The sequence below is a fragment of the Nerophis lumbriciformis genome, linkage group LG33 (assembly GCF_033978685.3).
Source record: "Nerophis lumbriciformis linkage group LG33, RoL_Nlum_v2.1, whole genome shotgun sequence".
NCBI lineage: Eukaryota > Metazoa > Chordata > Actinopteri > Syngnathiformes > Syngnathidae > Nerophis > Nerophis lumbriciformis.
This window is the reverse complement of record NC_084580.2, coordinates 23,579,946-23,605,023: the sequence shown is the minus strand read 5'-3', so window position 1 is coordinate 23,605,023 and position 25,078 is coordinate 23,579,946. Positions and strand designations below refer to the sequence as shown.

Below are 25,078 nucleotides of genomic sequence, written 5' to 3'. Positions count from 1 at the left end.
TTAGGTACACCACCAAATGAGGTCCTACTAGGAGCCGGACACTTCATTAGGTACACCACCCAATAAAGTCCTATTAGGAGCCGGACACTTCATTAGGTACACCACCCAATGAGGTCCTATTGGGAGCCGGACACTTCATTAGGTACACCACCCAACAAAGTCCTATTAGGAGCCGGACACTTCATTAGGTACACCACCCAATGAGGTCCTATTAGGAGCCGGACACTTCATTAGGTACACCACCCAATGAGGTCCTATTGGGAGCCGGACACTTCATTAGGTACACCACCCAATGAGGTCCTATTAGGAGCCGGACACTTCATTAGGTACACCACCCAATGAGGTCCTATTAGGAGCCCTGACACTTCATTAGGTACACCACCAAATGAGGTCCTACTAGGAGCCGGACACTTCATTAGGTACACCACCCAACAAAGTCCTCTTAGGAGCCGGACACTTCATTAGGTACACCACCAAATGAGGTCCTACTAGGAGCCGGACACTTCATTAGGTACACCACCCAACAAAGTCCTCTTAGGAGCCGGACACTTCATTAGGTACACCACCAAATGAGGTCCTACTAGGAGCCGGACACTTCATTAGGTACACCACCCAACAAAGTCCTCTTAGGAGCCGGACACTTCATTAGGTACACCACCCAATGAGGTCTGTTAGGAGCCGGACACTTCATTAGGTACACCACCCAATGAGGTCCTACTAGGAGCCGGACACTTCATTAGGTACACCACCAAATGAGGTCCTACTAGGAGCTGGACACTTCATTAGGTACACCACCCAACAAAGTCCTCTTAGGAGCCGGACACTTCATTAGGTACACCACCCAATGAGGTCTGTTAGGAGCCGGACACTTCATTAGGTACACCACCAAATGAGGTCCTACTAGGAGCCGGACACTTCATTAGGTACACCACCCAACAAAGTCCTATAAGGAGCCGGACACTTCATTAGGTACACCTCCCAATGAGGTCCTATTAGGAGCCGGACACTTCATTAGGTACACCACCAAATGAGGTCTTACTAGGAGCCGGACACTTCATTAGGTACACCACCCAACAGAGTCCTCTTAGGAGCCGGACACTTCATTAGGTACACCACCCAATGAGGTCTGTTAGGAGCCGGACACTTCATTAGGTACACCACCAAATGAGGTCCTACTAGGAGCCGGACACTTCATTAGGTACACCACCCAATGAGGTCCTACTAGGAGCCGGACACTTCATTAGGTACACCACCAAATGAGGTCCTACTAGGAGCCGGACACTTCATTAGGTACACCACCCAACAAAGTCCTCTTAGGAGCCGGACACTTCATTAGGTACACCACCCAATGAGGTCTGTTAGGAGCCGGACACTTCATTAGGTACACCACCCAATGAGGTCCTACTAGGAGCCGGACACTTCATTAGGTACACCACCAAATGAGGTCCTACTAGGAGCCGGACACTTCATTAGGTACACCACCCAACAAAGTCCTCTTAGGAGCCGGACACTTCATTAGGTACACCACCCAATGAGGTCTGTTAGGAGCCGGACACTTCATTCGGTACACCACCAAATGAGGTCCTACTAGGAGCCGGACACTTCATTAGGTACACCACCCAACAAAGTCCTCTTAGGAGCCGGACACTTCATTAGGTACACCACCCAATGAGGTCCTATTAGGAGCCGGACACTTCATTAGGTACACCACCCAATGAGGTCTGTTAGGAGCCGGACACTTCATTAGGTACACCACCCAATGAGGTCCTACTAGGAGCCGGACACTTCATTAGGTACACCACCCAACAGAGTCCTCTTAGGAGCCGGACACTTCATTAGGTACACCACCCAATGAGGTCCTATTGGGAGCCGGACACTTCATTAGGTACACCACCCAATGAGGTCCTATTAGGAGCCGGACACTTCATTAGGTACACCACCCAATGAGGTCCTATTGGGAGCCGGACACTTCATTAGGTACACCACCCAATGAGGTCCTATTAGGAGCCGGACACTTCATTAGGTACACCACCCAACAAAGTCCTATTAGGAGCCGGACACTTCATTAGGTACACCACCCAATGAGGTCCTACTAGGAGCCGGACACTTCATTAGGTACACCACCCAACAGAGTCCTCTTAGGAGCCGGACACTTCATTAGGTACACCACCCAATGAGGTCCTATTGGGAGCCGGACACTTCATTAGGTACACCACCCAATGAGGTCCTATTAGGAGCCGGACACTTCATTAGGTACACCACCAAATGAGGTCCTACTAGGAGCCGGACACTTCATTAGGTACACCACCCAACAGAGTCCTCTTAGGAGCCGGACACTTCATTAGGTACACCACCCAATGAGGTCTGTTAGGAGCCGGACACTTCATTAGGTACACCACCAAATGAGGTCCTACTAGGAGCCGGACACTTCATTAGGTACACCACCCAACAAAGTCCTATTAGGAGCCGGACACTTCATTAGGTACACCACCCAATGAGGTCCTATTAGGAGCCGGACACTTCATTAGGTACACCACCCAACAAAGTCCTCTTAGGAGCCGGACACTTCATTAGGTACACCACCCAATGAGGTCCTATTAGGAGCCGGACACTTCATTAGGTACACCACCCAATGAGGTCTGTTAGGAGCCGGACACTTCATTAGGTACACCACCCAATGAGGTCCTATTAGGAGCCGGACACTTCATTAGGTACACCACCAAATGAGGTCCTACTAGGAGCCGGACACTTCATTAGGTACACCACCCAACAGAGTCCTCTTAGGAGCCGGACACTTCATTAGGTACACCACCCAATGAGGTCCTATTAGGAGCCGGACACTTCATTAGGTACACCACCAAATGAGGTCCTACTAGGAGCCGGACACTTCATTAGGTACACCACCCAACAAAGTCCTCTTAGGAGCCGGACACTTCATTAGGTACACCACCCAACAAAGTCCTCTTAGGAGCCGGACACTTCATTAGGTACACCACCAAATGAGGTCCTACTAGGAGCCGGACACTTCATTAGGTACACCACCCAACAAAGTCCTCTTAGGAGCCGGACACTTCATTAGGTACACCACCCAATGAGGTCCTATTGGGAGCCGGACACTTCATTAGGTACACCACCCAATGAGGTCCTATTAGGAGCCGGACACTTCATTAGGTACACCACCCAATGAGGTCTGTTAGGAGCCGGACACTTCATTAGGTACACCACCCAATGAGGTCCTACTAGGAGCCGGACACTTCATTAGGTACACCACCCAACAGAGTCCTCTTAGGAGCCGGACACTTCATTAGGTACACCACCCAATGAGGTCCTATTGGGAGCCGGACACTTCATTAGGTACACCACCCAATGAGGTCCTATTAGGAGCCGGACACTTCATTAGGTACACCACCCAATGAGGTCCTATTGGGAGCCGGACACTTCATTAGGTACACCACCCAATGAGGTCCTATTAGGAGCCGGACACTTCATTAGGTACACCACCCAACAAAGTCCTATTAGGAGCCGGACACTTCATTAGGTACACCACCCAATGAGGTCCTACTAGGAGCCGGACACTTCATTAGGTACACCACCCAACAGAGTCCTCTTAGGAGCCGGACACTTCATTAGGTACACCACCCAATGAGGTCCTATTGGGAGCCGGACACTTCATTAGGTACACCACCCAATGAGGTCCTATTAGGAGCCGGACACTTCATTAGGTACACCACCAAATGAGGTCCTACTAGGAGCCGGACACTTCATTAGGTACACCACCCAACAGAGTCCTCTTAGGAGCCGGACACTTCATTAGGTACACCACCCAATGAGGTCTGTTAGGAGCCGGACACTTCATTAGGTACACCACCAAATGAGGTCCTACTAGGAGCCGGACACTTCATTAGGTACACCACCCAACAAAGTCCTATTAGGAGCCGGACACTTCATTAGGTACACCACCCAATGAGGTCCTATTAGGAGCCGGACACTTCATTAGGTACACCACCCAACAAAGTCCTCTTAGGAGCCGGACACTTCATTAGGTACACCACCCAATGAGGTCCTATTAGGAGCCGGACACTTCATTAGGTACACCACCCAATGAGGTCTGTTAGGAGCCGGACACTTCATTAGGTACACCACCCAATGAGGTCCTATTAGGAGCCGGACACTTCATTAGGTACACCACCAAATGAGGTCCTACTAGGAGCCGGACACTTCATTAGGTACACCACCCAACAGAGTCCTCTTAGGAGCCGGACACTTCATTAGGTACACCACCCAATGAGGTCCTATTAGGAGCCGGTCACTTCATTAGGTACACCACCAAATGAGGTCCTACTAGGAGCCGGACACTTCATTAGGTACACCACCCAACAGAGTCCTCTTAGGAGCCGGACACTTCATTAGGTACACCACCCAATGAGGTCTGTTAGGAGCCGTACACTTCATTAGGTACACCACCAAATGAGGTCCTTCTAGGAGCCGGACACTTCATTAGGTACACCACCCAACAAAGTCCTATTAGGAGCCGGACACTTCATTAGGTACACCACCCAACAAAGTCCTATTAGGAGCCGGACACTTCATTAGGTACACCACCAAATGAGGTCCTACTAGGAGCCGGACACTTCATTAGGTACACCACCCAACAAAGTCCTATTAGGAGCCGGACACTTCATTAGGTACACCACCCAACAAAGTCCTATTAGGAGCCGGACACTTCATTAGGTACACCACCCAACAAAGTCCTATTAGGAGCCGGACACTTCATTAGGTACACCACCAAATGAGGTCCTACTAGGAGCCGGACACTTCATTAGGTACACCACCCAACAAAGTCCTCTTAGGAGCCGGACACTTCATTAGGTACACCACCCAATGAGGTCCTATTAGGAGCCGGACACTTCATTAGGTACACCACCCAATGAGGTCTGTTAGGAGCCGGACACTTCATTAGGTACACCACCCAATGAGGTCCTACTAGGAGCCGGACACTTCATTAGGTACACCACCCAACAGAGTCCTCTTAGGAGCCGGACACTTCATTAGGTACACCACCCAATGAGGTCCTATTGGGAGCCGGACACTTCATTAGGTACACCACCCAATGAGGTCCTATTAGGAGCCGGACACTTCATTAGGTACACCACCCAATGAGGTCCTATTGGGAGCCGGACACTTCATTAGGTACACCACCCAATGAGGTCCTATTAGGAGCCGGACACTTCATTAGGTACACCACCCAACAAAGTCCTATTAGGAGCCGGACACTTCATTAGGTACACCACCCAATGAGGTCCTACTAGGAGCCGGACACTTCATTAGGTACACCACCCAACAGAGTCCTCTTAGGAGCCGGACACTTCATTAGGTACACCACCCAATGAGGTCCTATTGGGAGCCGGACACTTCATTAGGTACACCACCCAATGAGGTCCTATTAGGAGCCGGACACTTCATTAGGTACACCACCAAATGAGGTCCTACTAGGAGCCGGACACTTCATTAGGTACACCACCCAACAGAGTCCTCTTAGGAGCCGGACACTTCATTAGGTACACCACCCAATGAGGTCTGTTAGGAGCCGGACACTTCATTAGGTACACCACCAAATGAGGTCCTACTAGGAGCCGGACACTTCATTAGGTACACCACCCAACAAAGTCCTATTAGGAGCCGGACACTTCATTAGGTACACCACCCAATGAGGTCCTATTAGGAGCCGGACACTTCATTAGGTACACCACCCAACAAAGTCCTCTTAGGAGCCGGACACTTCATTAGGTACACCACCCAATGAGGTCCTATTAGGAGCCGGACACTTCATTAGGTACACCACCCAATGAGGTCTGTTAGGAGCCGGACACTTCATTAGGTACACCACCCAATGAGGTCCTATTAGGAGCCGGACACTTCATTAGGTACACCACCAAATGAGGTCCTACTAGGAGCCGGACACTTCATTAGGTACACCACCCAACAGAGTCCTCTTAGGAGCCGGACACTTCATTAGGTACACCACCCAATGAGGTCCTATTAGGAGCCGGACACTTCATTAGGTACACCACCAAATGAGGTCCTACTAGGAGCCGGACACTTCATTAGGTACACCACCCAACAAAGTCCTCTTAGGAGCCGGACACTTCATTAGGTACACCACCCAACAAAGTCCTCTTAGGAGCCGGACACTTCATTAGGTACACCACCAAATGAGGTCCTACTAGGAGCCGGACACTTCATTAGGTACACCACCCAACAAAGTCCTCTTAGGAGCCGGACACTTCATTAGGTACACCACCCAATGAGGTCCTATTGGGAGCCGGACACTTCATTAGGTACACCACCCAATGAGGTCCTATTAGGAGCCGGACACTTCATTAGGTACACCACCCAATGAGGTCTGTTAGGAGCCGGACACTTCATTAGGTACACCACCCAATGAGGTCCTACTAGGAGCCGGACACTTCATTAGGTACACCACCCAATGAGGTCCTACTAGGAGCCGGACACTTCATTAGGTACACCACCCAACAGAGTCCTCTTAGGAGCCGGACACTTCATTAGGTACACCACCCAATGAGGTCCTATTGGGAGCCGGACACTTCATTAGGTACACCACCCAATGAGGTCCTATTAGGAGCCGGACACTTCATTAGGTACACCACCCAATGAGGTCCTATTGGGAGCCGGACACTTCATTAGGTACACCACCCAATGAGGTCCTATTAGGAGCCGGACACTTCATTAGGTACACCACCCAACAAAGTCCTATTAGGAGCCGGACACTTCATTAGGTACACCACCCAATGAGGTCCTACTAGGAGCCGGACACTTCATTAGGTACACCACCCAACAGAGTCCTCTTAGGAGCCGGACACTTCATTAGGTACACCACCCAATGAGGTCCTATTGGGAGCCGGACACTTCATTAGGTACACCACCCAATGAGGTCCTATTAGGAGCCGGACACTTCATTAGGTACACCACCAAATGAGGTCCTACTAGGAGCCGGACACTTCATTAGGTACACCACCCAACAGAGTCCTCTTAGGAGCCGGACACTTCATTAGGTACACCACCCAATGAGGTCTGTTAGGAGCCGGACACTTCATTAGGTACACCACCAAATGAGGTCCTACTAGGAGCCGGACACTTCATTAGGTACACCACCCAACAAAGTCCTATTAGGAGCCGGACACTTCATTAGGTACACCACCCAATGAGGTCCTATTAGGAGCCGGACACTTCATTAGGTACACCACCCAACAAAGTCCTCTTAGGAGCCGGACACTTCATTAGGTACACCACCCAATGAGGTCCTATTAGGAGCCGGACACTTCATTAGGTACACCACCCAATGAGGTCTGTTAGGAGCCGGACACTTCATTAGGTACACCACCCAATGAGGTCCTATTAGGAGCCGGACACTTCATTAGGTACACCACCAAATGAGGTCCTACTAGGAGCCGGACACGTCATTAGGTACACCACCCAATGAGGTCCTATTGGGAGCCGGACACTTCATTAGGTACACCACCAAATGAGGTCCTACTAGGAGCCGGACACGTCATTAGGTACACCACCCAACAGAGTCCTCTTAGGAGCCGGACACTTCATTAGGTACACCACCAAATGAGGTCCTACTAGGAGCCGGACACTTCATTAGGTACACCACCCAACAGAGTCCTCTTAGGAGCCAGACACTTCATTAGGTACACCACCCAATGAGGTCCTATTAGGAGCCGGACACTTCATTAGGTACACCACCCAACAAAGTCCTCTTAGGAGCCGGACACTTCATTAGGTACACCACCCAATGAGGTCTGTTAGGAGCCGGACACTTCATTAGGTACACCACCAAATGAGGTCCTACTAGGAGCCGGACACTTCATTAGGTACACCACCCAATAAAGTCCTATTAGGAGCCGGACACTTCATTAGGTACACCACCCAATGAGGTCCTATTGGGAGCCGGACACTTCATTAGGTACACCACCCAACAAAGTCCTATTAGGAGCCGGACACTTCATTAGGTACACCACCCAATGAGGTCCTATTAGGAGCCGGACACTTCATTAGGTACACCACCCAATGAGGTCCTATTGGGAGCCGGACACTTCATTAGGTACACCACCCAATGAGGTCCTATTAGGAGCCGGACACTTCATTAGGTACACCACCCAATGAGGTCCTATTAGGAGCCCTGACACTTCATTAGGTACACCACCAAATGAGGTCCTACTAGGAGCCGGACACTTCATTAGGTACACCACCCAACAAAGTCCTCTTAGGAGCCGGACACTTCATTAGGTACACCACCAAATGAGGTCCTACTAGGAGCCGGACACTTCATTAGGTACACCACCCAACAAAGTCCTCTTAGGAGCCGGACACTTCATTAGGTACACCACCAAATGAGGTCCTACTAGGAGCCGGACACTTCATTAGGTACACCACCCAACAAAGTCCTCTTAGGAGCCGGACACTTCATTAGGTACACCACCCAATGAGGTCTGTTAGGAGCCGGACACTTCATTAGGTACACCACCCAATGAGGTCCTACTAGGAGCCGGACACTTCATTAGGTACACCACCAAATGAGGTCCTACTAGGAGCTGGACACTTCATTAGGTACACCACCCAACAAAGTCCTCTTAGGAGCCGGACACTTCATTAGGTACACCACCCAATGAGGTCTGTTAGGAGCCGGACACTTCATTAGGTACACCACCAAATGAGGTCCTACTAGGAGCCGGACACTTCATTAGGTACACCACCCAACAAAGTCCTATAAGGAGCCGGACACTTCATTAGGTACACCTCCCAATGAGGTCCTATTAGGAGCCGGACACTTCATTAGGTACACCACCAAATGAGGTCTTACTAGGAGCCGGACACTTCATTAGGTACACCACCCAACAGAGTCCTCTTAGGAGCCGGACACTTCATTAGGTACACCACCCAATGAGGTCTGTTAGGAGCCGGACACTTCATTAGGTACACCACCAAATGAGGTCCTACTAGGAGCCGGACACTTCATTAGGTACACCACCCAATGAGGTCCTACTAGGAGCCGGACACTTCATTAGGTACACCACCAAATGAGGTCCTACTAGGAGCCGGACACTTCATTAGGTACACCACCCAACAAAGTCCTCTTAGGAGCCGGACACTTCATTAGGTACACCACCCAATGAGGTCTGTTAGGAGCCGGACACTTCATTAGGTACACCACCCAATGAGGTCCTACTAGGAGCCGGACACTTCATTAGGTACACCACCAAATGAGGTCCTACTAGGAGCCGGACACTTCATTAGGTACACCACCCAACAAAGTCCTCTTAGGAGCCGGACACTTCATTAGGTACACCACCCAATGAGGTCTGTTAGGAGCCGGACACTTCATTCGGTACACCACCAAATGAGGTCCTACTAGGAGCCGGACACTTCATTAGGTACACCACCCAACAAAGTCCTCTTAGGAGCCGGACACTTCATTAGGTACACCACCCAATGAGGTCCTATTAGGAGCCGGACACTTCATTAGGTACACCACCCAATGAGGTCTGTTAGGAGCCGGACACTTCATTAGGTACACCACCCAATGAGGTCCTACTAGGAGCCGGACACTTCATTAGGTACACCACCCAACAGAGTCCTCTTAGGAGCCGGACACTTCATTAGGTACACCACCCAATGAGGTCCTATTGGGAGCCGGACACTTCATTAGGTACACCACCCAATGAGGTCCTATTAGGAGCCGGACACTTCATTAGGTACACCACCCAATGAGGTCCTATTGGGAGCCGGACACTTCATTAGGTACACCACCCAATGAGGTCCTATTAGGAGCCGGACACTTCATTAGGTACACCACCCAACAAAGTCCTATTAGGAGCCGGACACTTCATTAGGTACACCACCCAATGAGGTCCTACTAGGAGCCGGACACTTCATTAGGTACACCACCCAACAGAGTCCTCTTAGGAGCCGGACACTTCATTAGGTACACCACCCAATGAGGTCCTATTGGGAGCCGGACACTTCATTAGGTACACCACCCAATGAGGTCCTATTAGGAGCCGGACACTTCATTAGGTACACCACCAAATGAGGTCCTACTAGGAGCCGGACACTTCATTAGGTACACCACCCAACAGAGTCCTCTTAGGAGCCGGACACTTCATTAGGTACACCACCCAATGAGGTCTGTTAGGAGCCGGACACTTCATTAGGTACACCACCAAATGAGGTCCTACTAGGAGCCGGACACTTCATTAGGTACACCACCCAACAAAGTCCTATTAGGAGCCGGACACTTCATTAGGTACACCACCCAATGAGGTCCTATTAGGAGCCGGACACTTCATTAGGTACACCACCCAACAAAGTCCTCTTAGGAGCCGGACACTTCATTAGGTACACCACCCAATGAGGTCCTATTAGGAGCCGGACACTTCATTAGGTACACCACCCAATGAGGTCTGTTAGGAGCCGGACACTTCATTAGGTACACCACCCAATGAGGTCCTATTAGGAGCCGGACACTTCATTAGGTACACCACCAAATGAGGTCCTACTAGGAGCCGGACACTTCATTAGGTACACCACCCAACAGAGTCCTCTTAGGAGCCGGACACTTCATTAGGTACACCACCCAATGAGGTCCTATTAGGAGCCGGACACTTCATTAGGTACACCACCAAATGAGGTCCTACTAGGAGCCGGACACTTCATTAGGTACACCACCCAACAAAGTCCTCTTAGGAGCCGGACACTTCATTAGGTACACCACCCAACAAAGTCCTCTTAGGAGCCGGACACTTCATTAGGTACACCACCAAATGAGGTCCTACTAGGAGCCGGACACTTCATTAGGTACACCACCCAACAAAGTCCTCTTAGGAGCCGGACACTTCATTAGGTACACCACCCAATGAGGTCCTATTGGGAGCCGGACACTTCATTAGGTACACCACCCAATGAGGTCCTATTAGGAGCCGGACACTTCATTAGGTACACCACCCAATGAGGTCTGTTAGGAGCCGGACACTTCATTAGGTACACCACCCAATGAGGTCCTACTAGGAGCCGGACACTTCATTAGGTACACCACCCAACAGAGTCCTCTTAGGAGCCGGACACTTCATTAGGTACACCACCCAATGAGGTCCTATTGGGAGCCGGACACTTCATTAGGTACACCACCCAATGAGGTCCTATTAGGAGCCGGACACTTCATTAGGTACACCACCCAATGAGGTCCTATTGGGAGCCGGACACTTCATTAGGTACACCACCCAATGAGGTCCTATTAGGAGCCGGACACTTCATTAGGTACACCACCCAACAAAGTCCTATTAGGAGCCGGACACTTCATTAGGTACACCACCCAATGAGGTCCTACTAGGAGCCGGACACTTCATTAGGTACACCACCCAACAGAGTCCTCTTAGGAGCCGGACACTTCATTAGGTACACCACCCAATGAGGTCCTATTGGGAGCCGGACACTTCATTAGGTACACCACCCAATGAGGTCCTATTAGGAGCCGGACACTTCATTAGGTACACCACCAAATGAGGTCCTACTAGGAGCCGGACACTTCATTAGGTACACCACCCAACAGAGTCCTCTTAGGAGCCGGACACTTCATTAGGTACACCACCCAATGAGGTCTGTTAGGAGCCGGACACTTCATTAGGTACACCACCAAATGAGGTCCTACTAGGAGCCGGACACTTCATTAGGTACACCACCCAACAAAGTCCTATTAGGAGCCGGACACTTCATTAGGTACACCACCCAATGAGGTCCTATTAGGAGCCGGACACTTCATTAGGTACACCACCCAACAAAGTCCTCTTAGGAGCCGGACACTTCATTAGGTACACCACCCAATGAGGTCCTATTAGGAGCCGGACACTTCATTAGGTACACCACCCAATGAGGTCTGTTAGGAGCCGGACACTTCATTAGGTACACCACCCAATGAGGTCCTATTAGGAGCCGGACACTTCATTAGGTACACCACCAAATGAGGTCCTACTAGGAGCCGGACACTTCATTAGGTACACCACCCAACAGAGTCCTCTTAGGAGCCGGACACTTCATTAGGTACACCACCCAATGAGGTCCTATTAGGAGCCGGTCACTTCATTAGGTACACCACCAAATGAGGTCCTACTAGGAGCCGGACACTTCATTAGGTACACCACCCAACAGAGTCCTCTTAGGAGCCGGACACTTCATTAGGTACACCACCCAATGAGGTCTGTTAGGAGCCGTACACTTCATTAGGTACACCACCAAATGAGGTCCTTCTAGGAGCCGGACACTTCATTAGGTACACCACCCAACAAAGTCCTATTAGGAGCCGGACACTTCATTAGGTACACCACCCAACAAAGTCCTATTAGGAGCCGGACACTTCATTAGGTACACCACCAAATGAGGTCCTACTAGGAGCCGGACACTTCATTAGGTACACCACCCAACAAAGTCCTATTAGGAGCCGGACACTTCATTAGGTACACCACCCAACAAAGTCCTATTAGGAGCCGGACACTTCATTAGGTACACCACCCAACAAAGTCCTATTAGGAGCCGGACACTTCATTAGGTACACCACCAAATGAGGTCCTACTAGGAGCCGGACACTTCATTAGGTACACCACCCAACAAAGTCCTCTTAGGAGCCGGACACTTCATTAGGTACACCACCCAATGAGGTCCTATTAGGAGCCGGACACTTCATTAGGTACACCACCCAATGAGGTCTGTTAGGAGCCGGACACTTCATTAGGTACACCACCCAATGAGGTCCTACTAGGAGCCGGACACTTCATTAGGTACACCACCCAACAGAGTCCTCTTAGGAGCCGGACACTTCATTAGGTACACCACCCAATGAGGTCCTATTGGGAGCCGGACACTTCATTAGGTACACCACCCAATGAGGTCCTATTAGGAGCCGGACACTTCATTAGGTACACCACCCAATGAGGTCCTATTGGGAGCCGGACACTTCATTAGGTACACCACCCAATGAGGTCCTATTAGGAGCCGGACACTTCATTAGGTACACCACCCAACAAAGTCCTATTAGGAGCCGGACACTTCATTAGGTACACCACCCAATGAGGTCCTACTAGGAGCCGGACACTTCATTAGGTACACCACCCAACAGAGTCCTCTTAGGAGCCGGACACTTCATTAGGTACACCACCCAATGAGGTCCTATTGGGAGCCGGACACTTCATTAGGTACACCACCCAATGAGGTCCTATTAGGAGCCGGACACTTCATTAGGTACACCACCAAATGAGGTCCTACTAGGAGCCGGACACTTCATTAGGTACACCACCCAACAGAGTCCTCTTAGGAGCCGGACACTTCATTAGGTACACCACCCAATGAGGTCTGTTAGGAGCCGGACACTTCATTAGGTACACCACCAAATGAGGTCCTACTAGGAGCCGGACACTTCATTAGGTACACCACCCAACAAAGTCCTATTAGGAGCCGGACACTTCATTAGGTACACCACCCAATGAGGTCCTATTAGGAGCCGGACACTTCATTAGGTACACCACCCAACAAAGTCCTCTTAGGAGCCGGACACTTCATTAGGTACACCACCCAATGAGGTCCTATTAGGAGCCGGACACTTCATTAGGTACACCACCCAATGAGGTCTGTTAGGAGCCGGACACTTCATTAGGTACACCACCCAATGAGGTCCTATTAGGAGCCGGACACTTCATTAGGTACACCACCAAATGAGGTCCTACTAGGAGCCGGACACTTCATTAGGTACACCACCCAACAGAGTCCTCTTAGGAGCCGGACACTTCATTAGGTACACCACCCAATGAGGTCCTATTAGGAGCCGGACACTTCATTAGGTACACCACCAAATGAGGTCCTACTAGGAGCCGGACACTTCATTAGGTACACCACCCAACAAAGTCCTCTTAGGAGCCGGACACTTCATTAGGTACACCACCCAACAAAGTCCTCTTAGGAGCCGGACACTTCATTAGGTACACCACCAAATGAGGTCCTACTAGGAGCCGGACACTTCATTAGGTACACCACCCAACAAAGTCCTCTTAGGAGCCGGACACTTCATTAGGTACACCACCCAATGAGGTCCTATTGGGAGCCGGACACTTCATTAGGTACACCACCCAATGAGGTCCTATTAGGAGCCGGACACTTCATTAGGTACACCACCCAATGAGGTCTGTTAGGAGCCGGACACTTCATTAGGTACACCACCCAATGAGGTCCTACTAGGAGCCGGACACTTCATTAGGTACACCACCCAATGAGGTCCTACTAGGAGCCGGACACTTCATTAGGTACACCACCCAACAGAGTCCTCTTAGGAGCCGGACACTTCATTAGGTACACCACCCAATGAGGTCCTATTGGGAGCCGGACACTTCATTAGGTACACCACCCAATGAGGTCCTATTAGGAGCCGGACACTTCATTAGGTACACCACCCAATGAGGTCCTATTGGGAGCCGGACACTTCATTAGGTACACCACCCAATGAGGTCCTATTAGGAGCCGGACACTTCATTAGGTACACCACCCAACAAAGTCCTATTAGGAGCCGGACACTTCATTAGGTACACCACCCAATGAGGTCCTACTAGGAGCCGGACACTTCATTAGGTACACCACCCAACAGAGTCCTCTTAGGAGCCGGACACTTCATTAGGTACACCACCCAATGAGGTCCTATTGGGAGCCGGACACTTCATTAGGTACACCACCCAATGAGGTCCTATTAGGAGCCGGACACTTCATTAGGTACACCACCAAATGAGGTCCTACTAGGAGCCGGACACTTCATTAGGTACACCACCCAACAGAGTCCTCTTAGGAGCCGGACACTTCATTAGGTACACCACCCAATGAGGTCTGTTAGGAGCCGGACACTTCATTAGGTACACCACCAAATGAGGTCCTACTAGGAGCCGGACACTTCATTAGGTACACCACCCAACAAAGTCCTATTAGGAGCCGGACACTTCATTAGGTACACCACCCAATGAGGTCCTATTAGGAGCCGGACACTTCATTAGGTACACCACCCAACAAAGTCCTCTTAGGAGCCGGACACTTCATTAGGTACACCACCCAATGAGGTCCTATTAGGAGCCGGACACTTCATTAGGTACACCACCCAATGAGGTCTGTTAGGAGCCGGACACTTCATTAGGTACACCACCCAATGAGGTCCTATTAGGAGCCGGACACTTCATTAGGTACACCACCAAATGAGGTCCTACTAGGAGCCGGACACTTCATTAGGTACACCACCCAACAGAGTCCTCTTAGGAGCCGGACACTTCATTAGGTACACCACCCAATGAGGTCCTATTAGGAGCCGGTCACTTCATTAGGTACACCACCAAATGAGGTCCTACTAGGAGCCGGACACTTCATTAGGTACACCACCCAACAGAGTCCTCTTAGGAGCCGGACACTTCATTAGGTACACCACCCAATGAGGTCTGTTAGGAGCCGTACACTTCATTAGGTACACCACCAAATGAGGTCCTTCTAGGAGCCGGACACTTCATTAGGTACACCACCCAACAAAGTCCTATTAGGAGCCGGACACTTCATTAGGTACACCACCCAACAAAGTCCTATTAGGAGCCGGACACTTCATTAGGTACACCACCAAATGAGGTCCTACTAGGAGCCGGACACTTCATTAGGTACACCACCCAACAAAGTCCTATTAGGAGCCGGACACTTCATTAGGTACACCACCCAACAAAGTCCTATTAGGAGCCGGACACTTCATTAGGTACACCACCCAATGAGGTCCTATTGGGAGCCGGACACTTCATTAGGTACACCACCCAATGAGGTCCTACTAGGAGCCGGACACTTCATTAGGTACACCACCCAACAAAGTCCTATTAGGAGCCGGACACTTCATTAGGTACACCACCCAACAGAGTCCTCTTAGGAGCCGGACACTTCATTAGGTACACCACCCAATGAGGTCCTATTAGGAGCCGGACACTTCATTAGGTACACCACCAAATGAGGTCCTACTAGGAGCCGGACACTTCATTAGGTACACCACCCAACAAAGTCCTCTTAGGAGCCGGACACTTCATTAGGTACACCACCCAATGAGGTCTGTTAGGAGCCGGACACTTCATTAGGTACACCACCAAATGAGGTCCTATTAGGAGCCGGACACTTCATTAGGTACACCACCAAATGAGGTCCTACTAGGAGCCGGACACTTCATTAGGTACACCACCCAACAAAGTCCTCTTAGGAGCCGGACACTTCATTAGGTACACCACCAAATGAGGTCCTACTAGGAGCCGGACACTTCATTAGGTACACCACCAAATGAGGTCCTACTAGGAGCCGGACACTTCATTAGGTACACCACCCAACAAAGTCCTCTTAGGAGCCGGACACTTCATTAGGTACACCACCCAATGAGGTCTGTTAGGAGCCGGACACTTCATTAGGTACACCACCAAATGAGGTCCTACTAGGAGCCGGACACTTCATTAGGTACACCACCCAACAGAGTCCTCTTAGGAGCCGGACACTTCATTAGGTACACCACCCAATGAGGTCCTATTAGGAGCCGGACACTTCATTAGGTACACCACCAAATGAGGTCCTACTAGGAGCCGGACACTTCATTAGGTACACCACCCAACAAAGTCCTCTTAGGAGCCGGACACTTCATTAGGTACACCACCCAATGAGGTCTGTTAGGAGCCGGACACTTCATTAGGAACACCACCAAATGAGGTCCTACTAGGAGCCGGACACTTCATTAGGTACACCACCCAACAGAGTCCTCTTAGGAGCCGGACACTTCATTAGGTACACCACCCAATTAGGTCCTATTAGGAGCCGGACACTTCATTAGGTACACCACCAAATGAGGTCCTACTAGGAGCCGGACACTTCATTAGGTACACCACCCAACAAAGTCCTCTTAGGAGCCGGACACTTCATTAGGTACACCACCCAATGAGGTCTGTTAGGAGCCGGACACTTCATTAGGTACACCACCAAATGAGGTCCTACTAGGAGCCGGACACTTCATTAGGTACACCACCCAACAAAGTCCTCTTAGGAGCCGGACACTTCATTAGGTACACCACCCAATGAGGTCCTATTAGGAGCCGGACACTTCATTAGGTACACCACCAAATGAGGTCCTACTAGGAGCCGGACACTTCATTAGGTACACCACCCAACAAAGTCCTCTTAGGAGCCGGACACTTCATTAGGTACACCACCCAATGAGGTCTGTTAGGAGCCGGACACTTCATTAGGTACACCACCAAATGAGGTCCTACTAGGAGCCGGACACTTCATTAGGTACACCACCCAACAAAGTCCTCTTAGGAGCCGGACACTTCATTAGGTACACCACCCAATGAGGTCCTATTAGGAGCCGGACACTTCATTAGGTACACCACCAAATGAGGTCCTACTAGGAGCCGGACACTTCATTAGGTACACCACCCAACAAAGTCCTCTTAGGAGCCGGACACTTCATTAGGTACACCACCCAATGAGGTCTGTTAGGAGCCGGACACTTCATTAGGTACACCACCAAATGAGGTCCTACTAGGAGCCGGACACTTCATTAGGTACACCACCCAACAAAGTCCTATTAGGAGCCGGACACTTCATTAGGTACACCACCCAATGAGGTCTGTTAGGAGCCGGACACTTCATTAGGTACACCACCCAATGAGGTCCTATTAGGAGCCGGACACTTCATTAGGTACACCACCAAATGAGGTCCTACTAGGAGCCGGACACTTCATTAGGTACACCACCCAACAGAGTCCTCTTAGGAGCCGGACACTTCATTAGGTACACCACCCAATGAGGTCTGTTAGGAGCCGTACACTTCATTAGGTACACCACCCAATGAGGTCCTACTAGGAGCCGGACACTTCATTAGGTACACCACCCAACAAAGTCCTATTAGGAGCCGGACACTTCATTAGGTACACCACCCAATGAGGTCCTATTGGGAGCCGGACACTTCATTAGGTACACCACCCAATGAGGTCCTATTAGGAGCCGGACACTTCATTAGGTACACCACCAAATGAGGTCCTACTAGGAGCCGGACACTTCATTAGGTACACCACCCAACAAAGTCCTCTTAGGAGCCGGACACTTCATTAGGTACACCACCCAATGAGGTCCTATTGGGAGCCGGACACTTCATTAGGTACACCACCCAATGAGGTCCTATTAGGAGCCGGACACTTCATTAGGTACACCACCAAATGAGGTCCTACTAGGAGCCGGACACTTCATTAGGTACACCACCCAACAAAGTCCTATTAGGAGCCGGACACTTCATTAGGTACACCACCCAATGAGGTCTGTTAGGAGCCGGACACTTCATTAGGTACACCACCCAATGAGGTCCTATTAGGAGCCGGACACTTCATTAGGTACACCACCAAATGAGGTCCTACTAGGAGCCGGACACTTCATTAGGTACACCACCCAACAGAGTCCTCTTAGGAGCCGGACACTTCATTAGGTACACCACCCAATGAGGTCTGTTAGGAGCCGTACACTTCATTAGGTACACCACCCAATGAGGTCCTACTAGGAGCCGGACACTTCATTAGGTACACCACCCAACAAAGTCCTATTAGGAGCCGGACACTTCATTAGGTACACCACCCAATGAGGTCCTATTGGGAGCCGGACACTTCATTAGGTACACCACCCAATGAGGTCCTATTAGGAGCCGGACACTTCATTAGGTACACCACCAAATGAGGTCCTACTAGGAGCCGGACACTTCATTAGGTACACCACCCAACAAAGTCCTCTTAGGAGCCGGACACTTCATTAGGTACACCACCCAATGAGGTCCTATTGGGAGCCGGACACTTCATTAGGTACACCACCCAATGAGGTCCTATTAGGAGCCGGACACTTCATTAGGTACACCACCAAATGAGGTCCTACTAGGAGCCGGACACTTCATTAGGTACACCACCCAACAAAGTCCTCTTAGGAGCCGGACACTTCATTAGGTACACCACCCAATGAGGTCTGTTAGGAGCCGGACACTTCATTAGGTACACCACCAAATGAGGTCCTACTAGGAGCCGGACACTTCATTAGGTACACCACCCAACAAAGTCCTATTAGGAGCCGGACACTTCATTAGGTACACCACCCAATGAGGTCTGTTAGGAGGTGATTAGGTACACCACGGGGCGGTATAGCTCGGTTGGTGGAGCGGCCGTGGCAGCAACTTGAGGGTTGCAGGTTCGATCCCCGCTTCCGCCATCCTCGTCACTCCTGTTGTGTCCTTGGGCAAGACACTTTACCCACCTGCTCCCAGTGCCACCCACACTGGGTTAAATGTAACTTAGATATTGGGTTTCACTATGTAAAGCGCTTTGAGTCACTAGAGAAAAGCGCTATATAAATATAATTCACTGTTTTGAGAAGATTTAAAATAAAAATAATAACTAATGTATGTACACATACACAGGCTATTATTGACACAGTTATTGTAACAAAAATAATCGGCTCAGCTCATCCAAAGTCAGCCAGCTTGTAAATGCAAATCTGGAGTAGGGGCAAGATCTTTGGACGAAAATACCTTGAAAGAGAACATAATGTGCAAAAACAATCTTTCCTTTGTTTGACACTTTTGGTGTGTGTGTGTGTTTAGTTTCTTGATTTTTATATTATTTAAGCTTTTTATTTTCTTTTTTATTGCATATTTAAGTTGATATTTCCATTTTTATATTTTTAAATGTAAGCTACAGAAATTTTAGTTTTAATGTTGGCATTTCTGGCACTTGGTTTAATATTTGTTTTGTTTTATTTAAGGTAGCCTATTTATTTTCTTTTTGTTTGCACATTTAAGTTGATATTTTCTTTGTTATATTTTTAAACGTAGGCTACAGAACATTTAGTTTTTATGTTGGCATTTCTGGCTCTTAATTTATTTATTTTATTTTGAAGGTATTTATTTTCTTTTTGTTTGCATATTTAAGTTCACATTTTCTTTGCTACAGAACATTTAGTTTTTATGTTGGCATTTGTTAAGGGTTTCTTAATTTAATATTTGTTTTTGCACTAAACAAACGAGGCCTATTTATTTAACTGTTGATTGCAAGCATTTTAGTAGGCTATTACTATTTTTTTTTATAAAGACAACAACAACAAAAAACGTTAAAAATGTTTAAAACACAACAATTGGGATTTTTTTTTAATCCACAAATGTAAGTTTGTAAAAACAAAACCATCCTTACACAAACAATTGAGTCATTTTCTCTCACTTTTATATTGCATAAAGGTCTGGGGACATACATATAAAACAATCACAACACAATCATCATATTACAAAAGAGAGTAATAAAGAGAATTAATAAAATGGATTATAGAGACCCAACAAATGATTAAAAAAATCACACATTTTAGAATTGTATAAAAGACAACTGTTCAAATGATGTATAAAGTAAATAATATGAAGTGGTCCAGAAGATGTTTCAGATGTGAACCAGTACATATGTATATCATATAAAGGGGCTAATCTATGGGATCATAAACAATTACAAATAAAAATGGTCACACTTCAATATTTCAAACACCTATAAAACACTATCATGAATAAGCCTAATATTGTATAATGAATCTACAAAACCCAAAAGCAGTGAAGTTGTCACGTTGTGTAAATGGTAAATAAAAAGAGAATACAATTATTTGCAAATCCTTTTCAATTTATATTCAATTGAATAGACTGCAAAGACAAGATATTAAATGTTCGAACTAAAAAAACGGATCAATTTTTTGCAAATAATTACTAACTAGAATTTAATGGCAGCAACAAAGCAAAAAAGTTGGCACAGGGGCATGTTCACCACTGTGTTACATGGCCTTTCCTTTGAACAACACTCAATAAACGTTTGGGAACTGAGGAGCCACATTTTTGAAGCTTTTCAGGTGGAATTCTTTCCCATTCTTGCTTGATGTACAGCTTAAGTTGTTCAACAGTCCGGGGGTCTCCGTTGTGCTATTTTAGGCTTCATAATGCACCACACATTTTCAATAGGGGACAGGTCTGGACTACAGGCAGGCCAGACTAGTACCTGCACTCTTTTACTATTAAGTCACGTTGATGTAACACGTGGCTTGGCATTGTCTTGCTGAAATAAGCAGGGGCGTCCATGAAAATATGTCGCTCCAAAACCTGCATGTACCTTTCAGCATTAATGGTGCCTTCACAGATGTGTAAGTTACCCATGTCTTGGGCACTAATACACCCCCATACCATCACACATGCTGCCTTTTGAACCTTGCGCTTATAACAATCCGGATGGTTCTTTTCCTTTGGTCGGAGGACACAACGTCCAGTTTCCAAAAACAATTTGAAATCTGGACTCGTCTGACCACATTTCCACTTTGCATCAGTCCATCTGAGAAGAGCTTGAGCCCTGCAAAGCCAGCAGCGTTTCTGGGTGTTGTTGATAAATGGCTTTCCACGTACTCGGGTAAAAAAAACACGAATATAAAATATCTATTCTATAAATGTAGAAGCATGTTAAAAAGATTGTTACACAAACAATGTCGCAAATGTTTTATGTGTTGATGTTGGAAAGTCAAAATTAAAGTTTTGACAGTTTAATTCAAATCCTGCAGTTTCATTTGCTGCTGCTGTTCTCACCAGCACACTTGTGTTTCTCACACTGGTACTTAGAAGAGAATCTTTCACCACACACACTGCAACTCAACACTTTCTCTCCTCCGTGTGTTCTCATGTGTGTTCTAAGAGTTGATCGTTCACAAAAGCTTCTGTTGCAGATTGAACAGGAATGTGATTTTTCACCAGTGTGTGTTCTCATGTGTTTTTTCAAATTTTGACTTTCTGCAAAACCTTTACCACAGACTAAACAGGAAAAAGGTTTTTCACCAGTGTGTGTTCTCATGTGCACTTTCAAATTGTTACTTTGTACAAAACCTTTACTACAGATTGAACACATAAAAGGTTTTTCACCAGTGTGTAAAATTGTGTGTTTTTTTAAACTCTGAACGTGTGTAAAACTTTTACCACATATTGAACAGGTAAAAGGTTTTTCTCCAGTGTGTATTGGCATGTGTTCGTTTAACACGTTTTTTTTTGTAAAACCTTTACCACAGACTGAACAGGTAAAAGGTTTTTCACCAGTGTGTGTTCTCATGTGCACTTTCAAATATTCCTTCCTTGTAAAAGATGAGCCACAGGTTGAACAGGAAAAGGGTTTTTCACCAGTGTGTGTTCTCATGTGTACTTTCAAATTTTGACTTTGTGCAAAACTTTTACTACAGAGTGAACAGGTAAAAGGTTTTTCTCCCGTGTGTGTTCTCATGTGTCTTTTCAAATGTTCACTTTGGACAAAACTTGAATTACACAAAGAACACTTAAGAAGGTTTTCCCCAGTGTGTCTTTTCAGGTGTTCTTTCAAACCTTGACTTCGTACATACCTTGAATCACACAAAGAACACGAGAAAGTGTTTTCTCCTCTATGTGTTCTTGTGTGATCTTTCATATCTTCCTTCCTTGCAAAAGATAAGCCACAGATTGAACAAGTAAAAGGTTTTTCTCCAGTGTGTGTTCTCATGTGTGCTTTCAGACGACAACGGTATTTAAAGGTTTTGTCACAGTGAGCACATTTGAGGTGAGTGTTGTCAGTGTGACATGTCTTATCATCTTTAGAGTCTTCATCATCAGTGTCAGGAGAGTGTGACGTTGTGTCCTCACTATCTGATAGTGGAGCTAAGAGCTTGTCTGCTTGTGATCCTCCACAGTGGTCTCCATCAGCTTCTGTTGTCATGTGTTGTGTTGAGCTGCTGCTCTTCTCCTCACTTTCACCTTTGACCTCATCATCTTCACTCTTCACAGGGACACCAGTCACTGGGAACTCCACCAGTCCTTCAAGATGATCTCCCTCCTGACTGATGCTGTGTTCCTCCTCTTCCTCTTTAATGTGGGGTGTCAGTGAGTCTTCCTCTTCCTTTTTACAGGGCAGGGTCTGTGTCAAAGAGGAAAAGGAGACACCAGAGGGTCTGTGGCGCCTGGTCTTCCTCTTTGATGGATCCTCCTTCACCATCCTGAAGCTACACTCCTGTTTTTCAGGCAGAAGTTGTTCTTCACAGACGTCTGCAGGACACAAAATGACAAACATGCTTGAGAAATGTCCACATTTGCTCAGTCACATGAGACATTCAGTAAGTTTACATGTACTTAAAATAACAAGTTATTATATGAATTGTCCTGAAAACAAACACATTGCTCTTTACAACATTATTCACAGGAAAAGAAGACCACTTTTTACGAGGGATAGGCAATATGGCCTAAAATCTGTATTGCGATAAATTCCCTTCCACTTAAGTGCAGCTGGGATAGGCTCCAGCGCCCCCTGTGACTTTAATGTCAGTTACTGATGTATAAACTTGGAGAAAGATGAGGTTGTTTACAGTGTAAATCTGTATTCTGTATGGTTGTCTCTGCTATGCCGCCATCTTGTGGTCGAGTTCGCTCACTGCGAGTGCTGTGGGTTGAAAGTGTATTTCCTGTTGCTTCGTGGTTTCATTTATCTCGCCAAGCAACGTTTGTAAGTGTAACCGGGGATGTCCACTGGATGTGGAACGGCGGAGGAACGGCGGCGCCACGGCGACAGACTAGTTTTGTTTTTTGTTTTCAAGTCAATGTGTCAGTTTCCACCGCCTGGCTTCTATATTTAGTGGTCGACACAACAAGGCGGTTCAATTGAGCTAAAATCTGCTCGTGTGGGACAGGAAGTCATGCATAAACACAAAATAAATGATCCAGTTTACTTTCAAAGTAGAATATGCTGTTCAAGGCGGATGGTATTCTACACTTTGAAAAGTCCTAATGGACATGAAGTCAACTTGTCAAAAGGTTTTCAGACCTAATTTCACCTCCTTGACACAAATGGACGAAAACATGCTGATTCTAAAAGGCCCAAAATTAAAGAATCATATAACAGGCATATCCCGGGCAGTTATATGGGGGCCTGTACTTCAGCATTGTATTAAAATGACTAGTTCCATCTCCAACATGAAAGCGAGTGTCACCAACACTACTGCACACAGGAAAATGTGTGGAGGAGAATTGCAAGTAGTCGAAACAAAGATTGTGAATGACTGACAAGAGGCTCACTTTGTTCATGTAAGTGTACTGTGGAATTAACATGCTCAGGTGCTGCGAGTGATGCACAGAGTGAGACCTCTTAGTCCAATTTAGGGGTGGGCGATATATTGATATATCGCAGGTTTGTCTCTGTGCGATATAGAAAATGACTATATGGTGATATTGGAGTATACGTTCTCATACCTGCCAACTTTTGAAATCAGAAAAACCTAGTAGCCAGGGTCCAGGGGCCGCAGGCCCCGGTAGGTCCAGGACAAAGTCCTGGTGGGGGGTTTTCGCCCCCTGACGCAAAATGATTATTAGCATTCAGACAGGTTAAAATGTTGCTAAAACCATCACTTTTCTATCAGTCACAGTGACTTTTCAAAACAAAAATATTACAGCAAAAATCATATGGGTCGATTGACATGTTTATTCTGTAAGCTAACTTCAATAGTTTGAAATTATTTTGACAGTTAATGCCAGTTATCCTGTCAACCTTTCACAAGACTTCAATTTGTTAATTGAAAGTATAAACAGTATAAACACTTTTTACAGTAAACAAATGGTAAAACAGTACTAAACAATTCCATTAAAAAAAAATTGGTGTCATTATTAACTTTCTGTCCAAGCTTGTATAATCTACTGCCTTGTTCAATTGTAAAAAATATTCTGTGCCTAAAATTCACATTTCTATCACAATTATCATACTGTAAACATGGTAAGCTAACTTCATTAAAATTAATAGTCCTGTCAATAGCATGGAATTACAATTCAAATGTAGTTTTTTTGTAAGCCTTTCAAAAGAATTCAAAATATGAAAAATTAATGAAAATTAATTTAAGCCATCAGACGCTTGAAAAGTGGCAC

At 47.4% G+C, this 25,078-nt stretch overlaps 2 protein-coding genes across 5 annotated transcripts in view; both read right to left on the bottom strand.

The window, feature by feature from the left end:
- LOC133575696 (uncharacterized) overlaps nt 1–25,078 on the bottom strand; it is a 459,465-nt gene that overhangs the window by 393,268 nt on the left and 41,119 nt on the right. The gene's annotated exons all lie outside the window — the stretch shown is intronic.
- On the bottom strand, nt 20,332–23,212 carry LOC140677502 (uncharacterized). Its single transcript, XM_072912173.1, has one exon. The coding sequence runs from the start codon at nt 23,163–23,165 to the stop codon at nt 21,720–21,722; it is 1,446 nt and encodes a 481-aa protein (XP_072768274.1). The 5' UTR covers nt 23,166–23,212; the 3' UTR covers nt 20,332–21,719.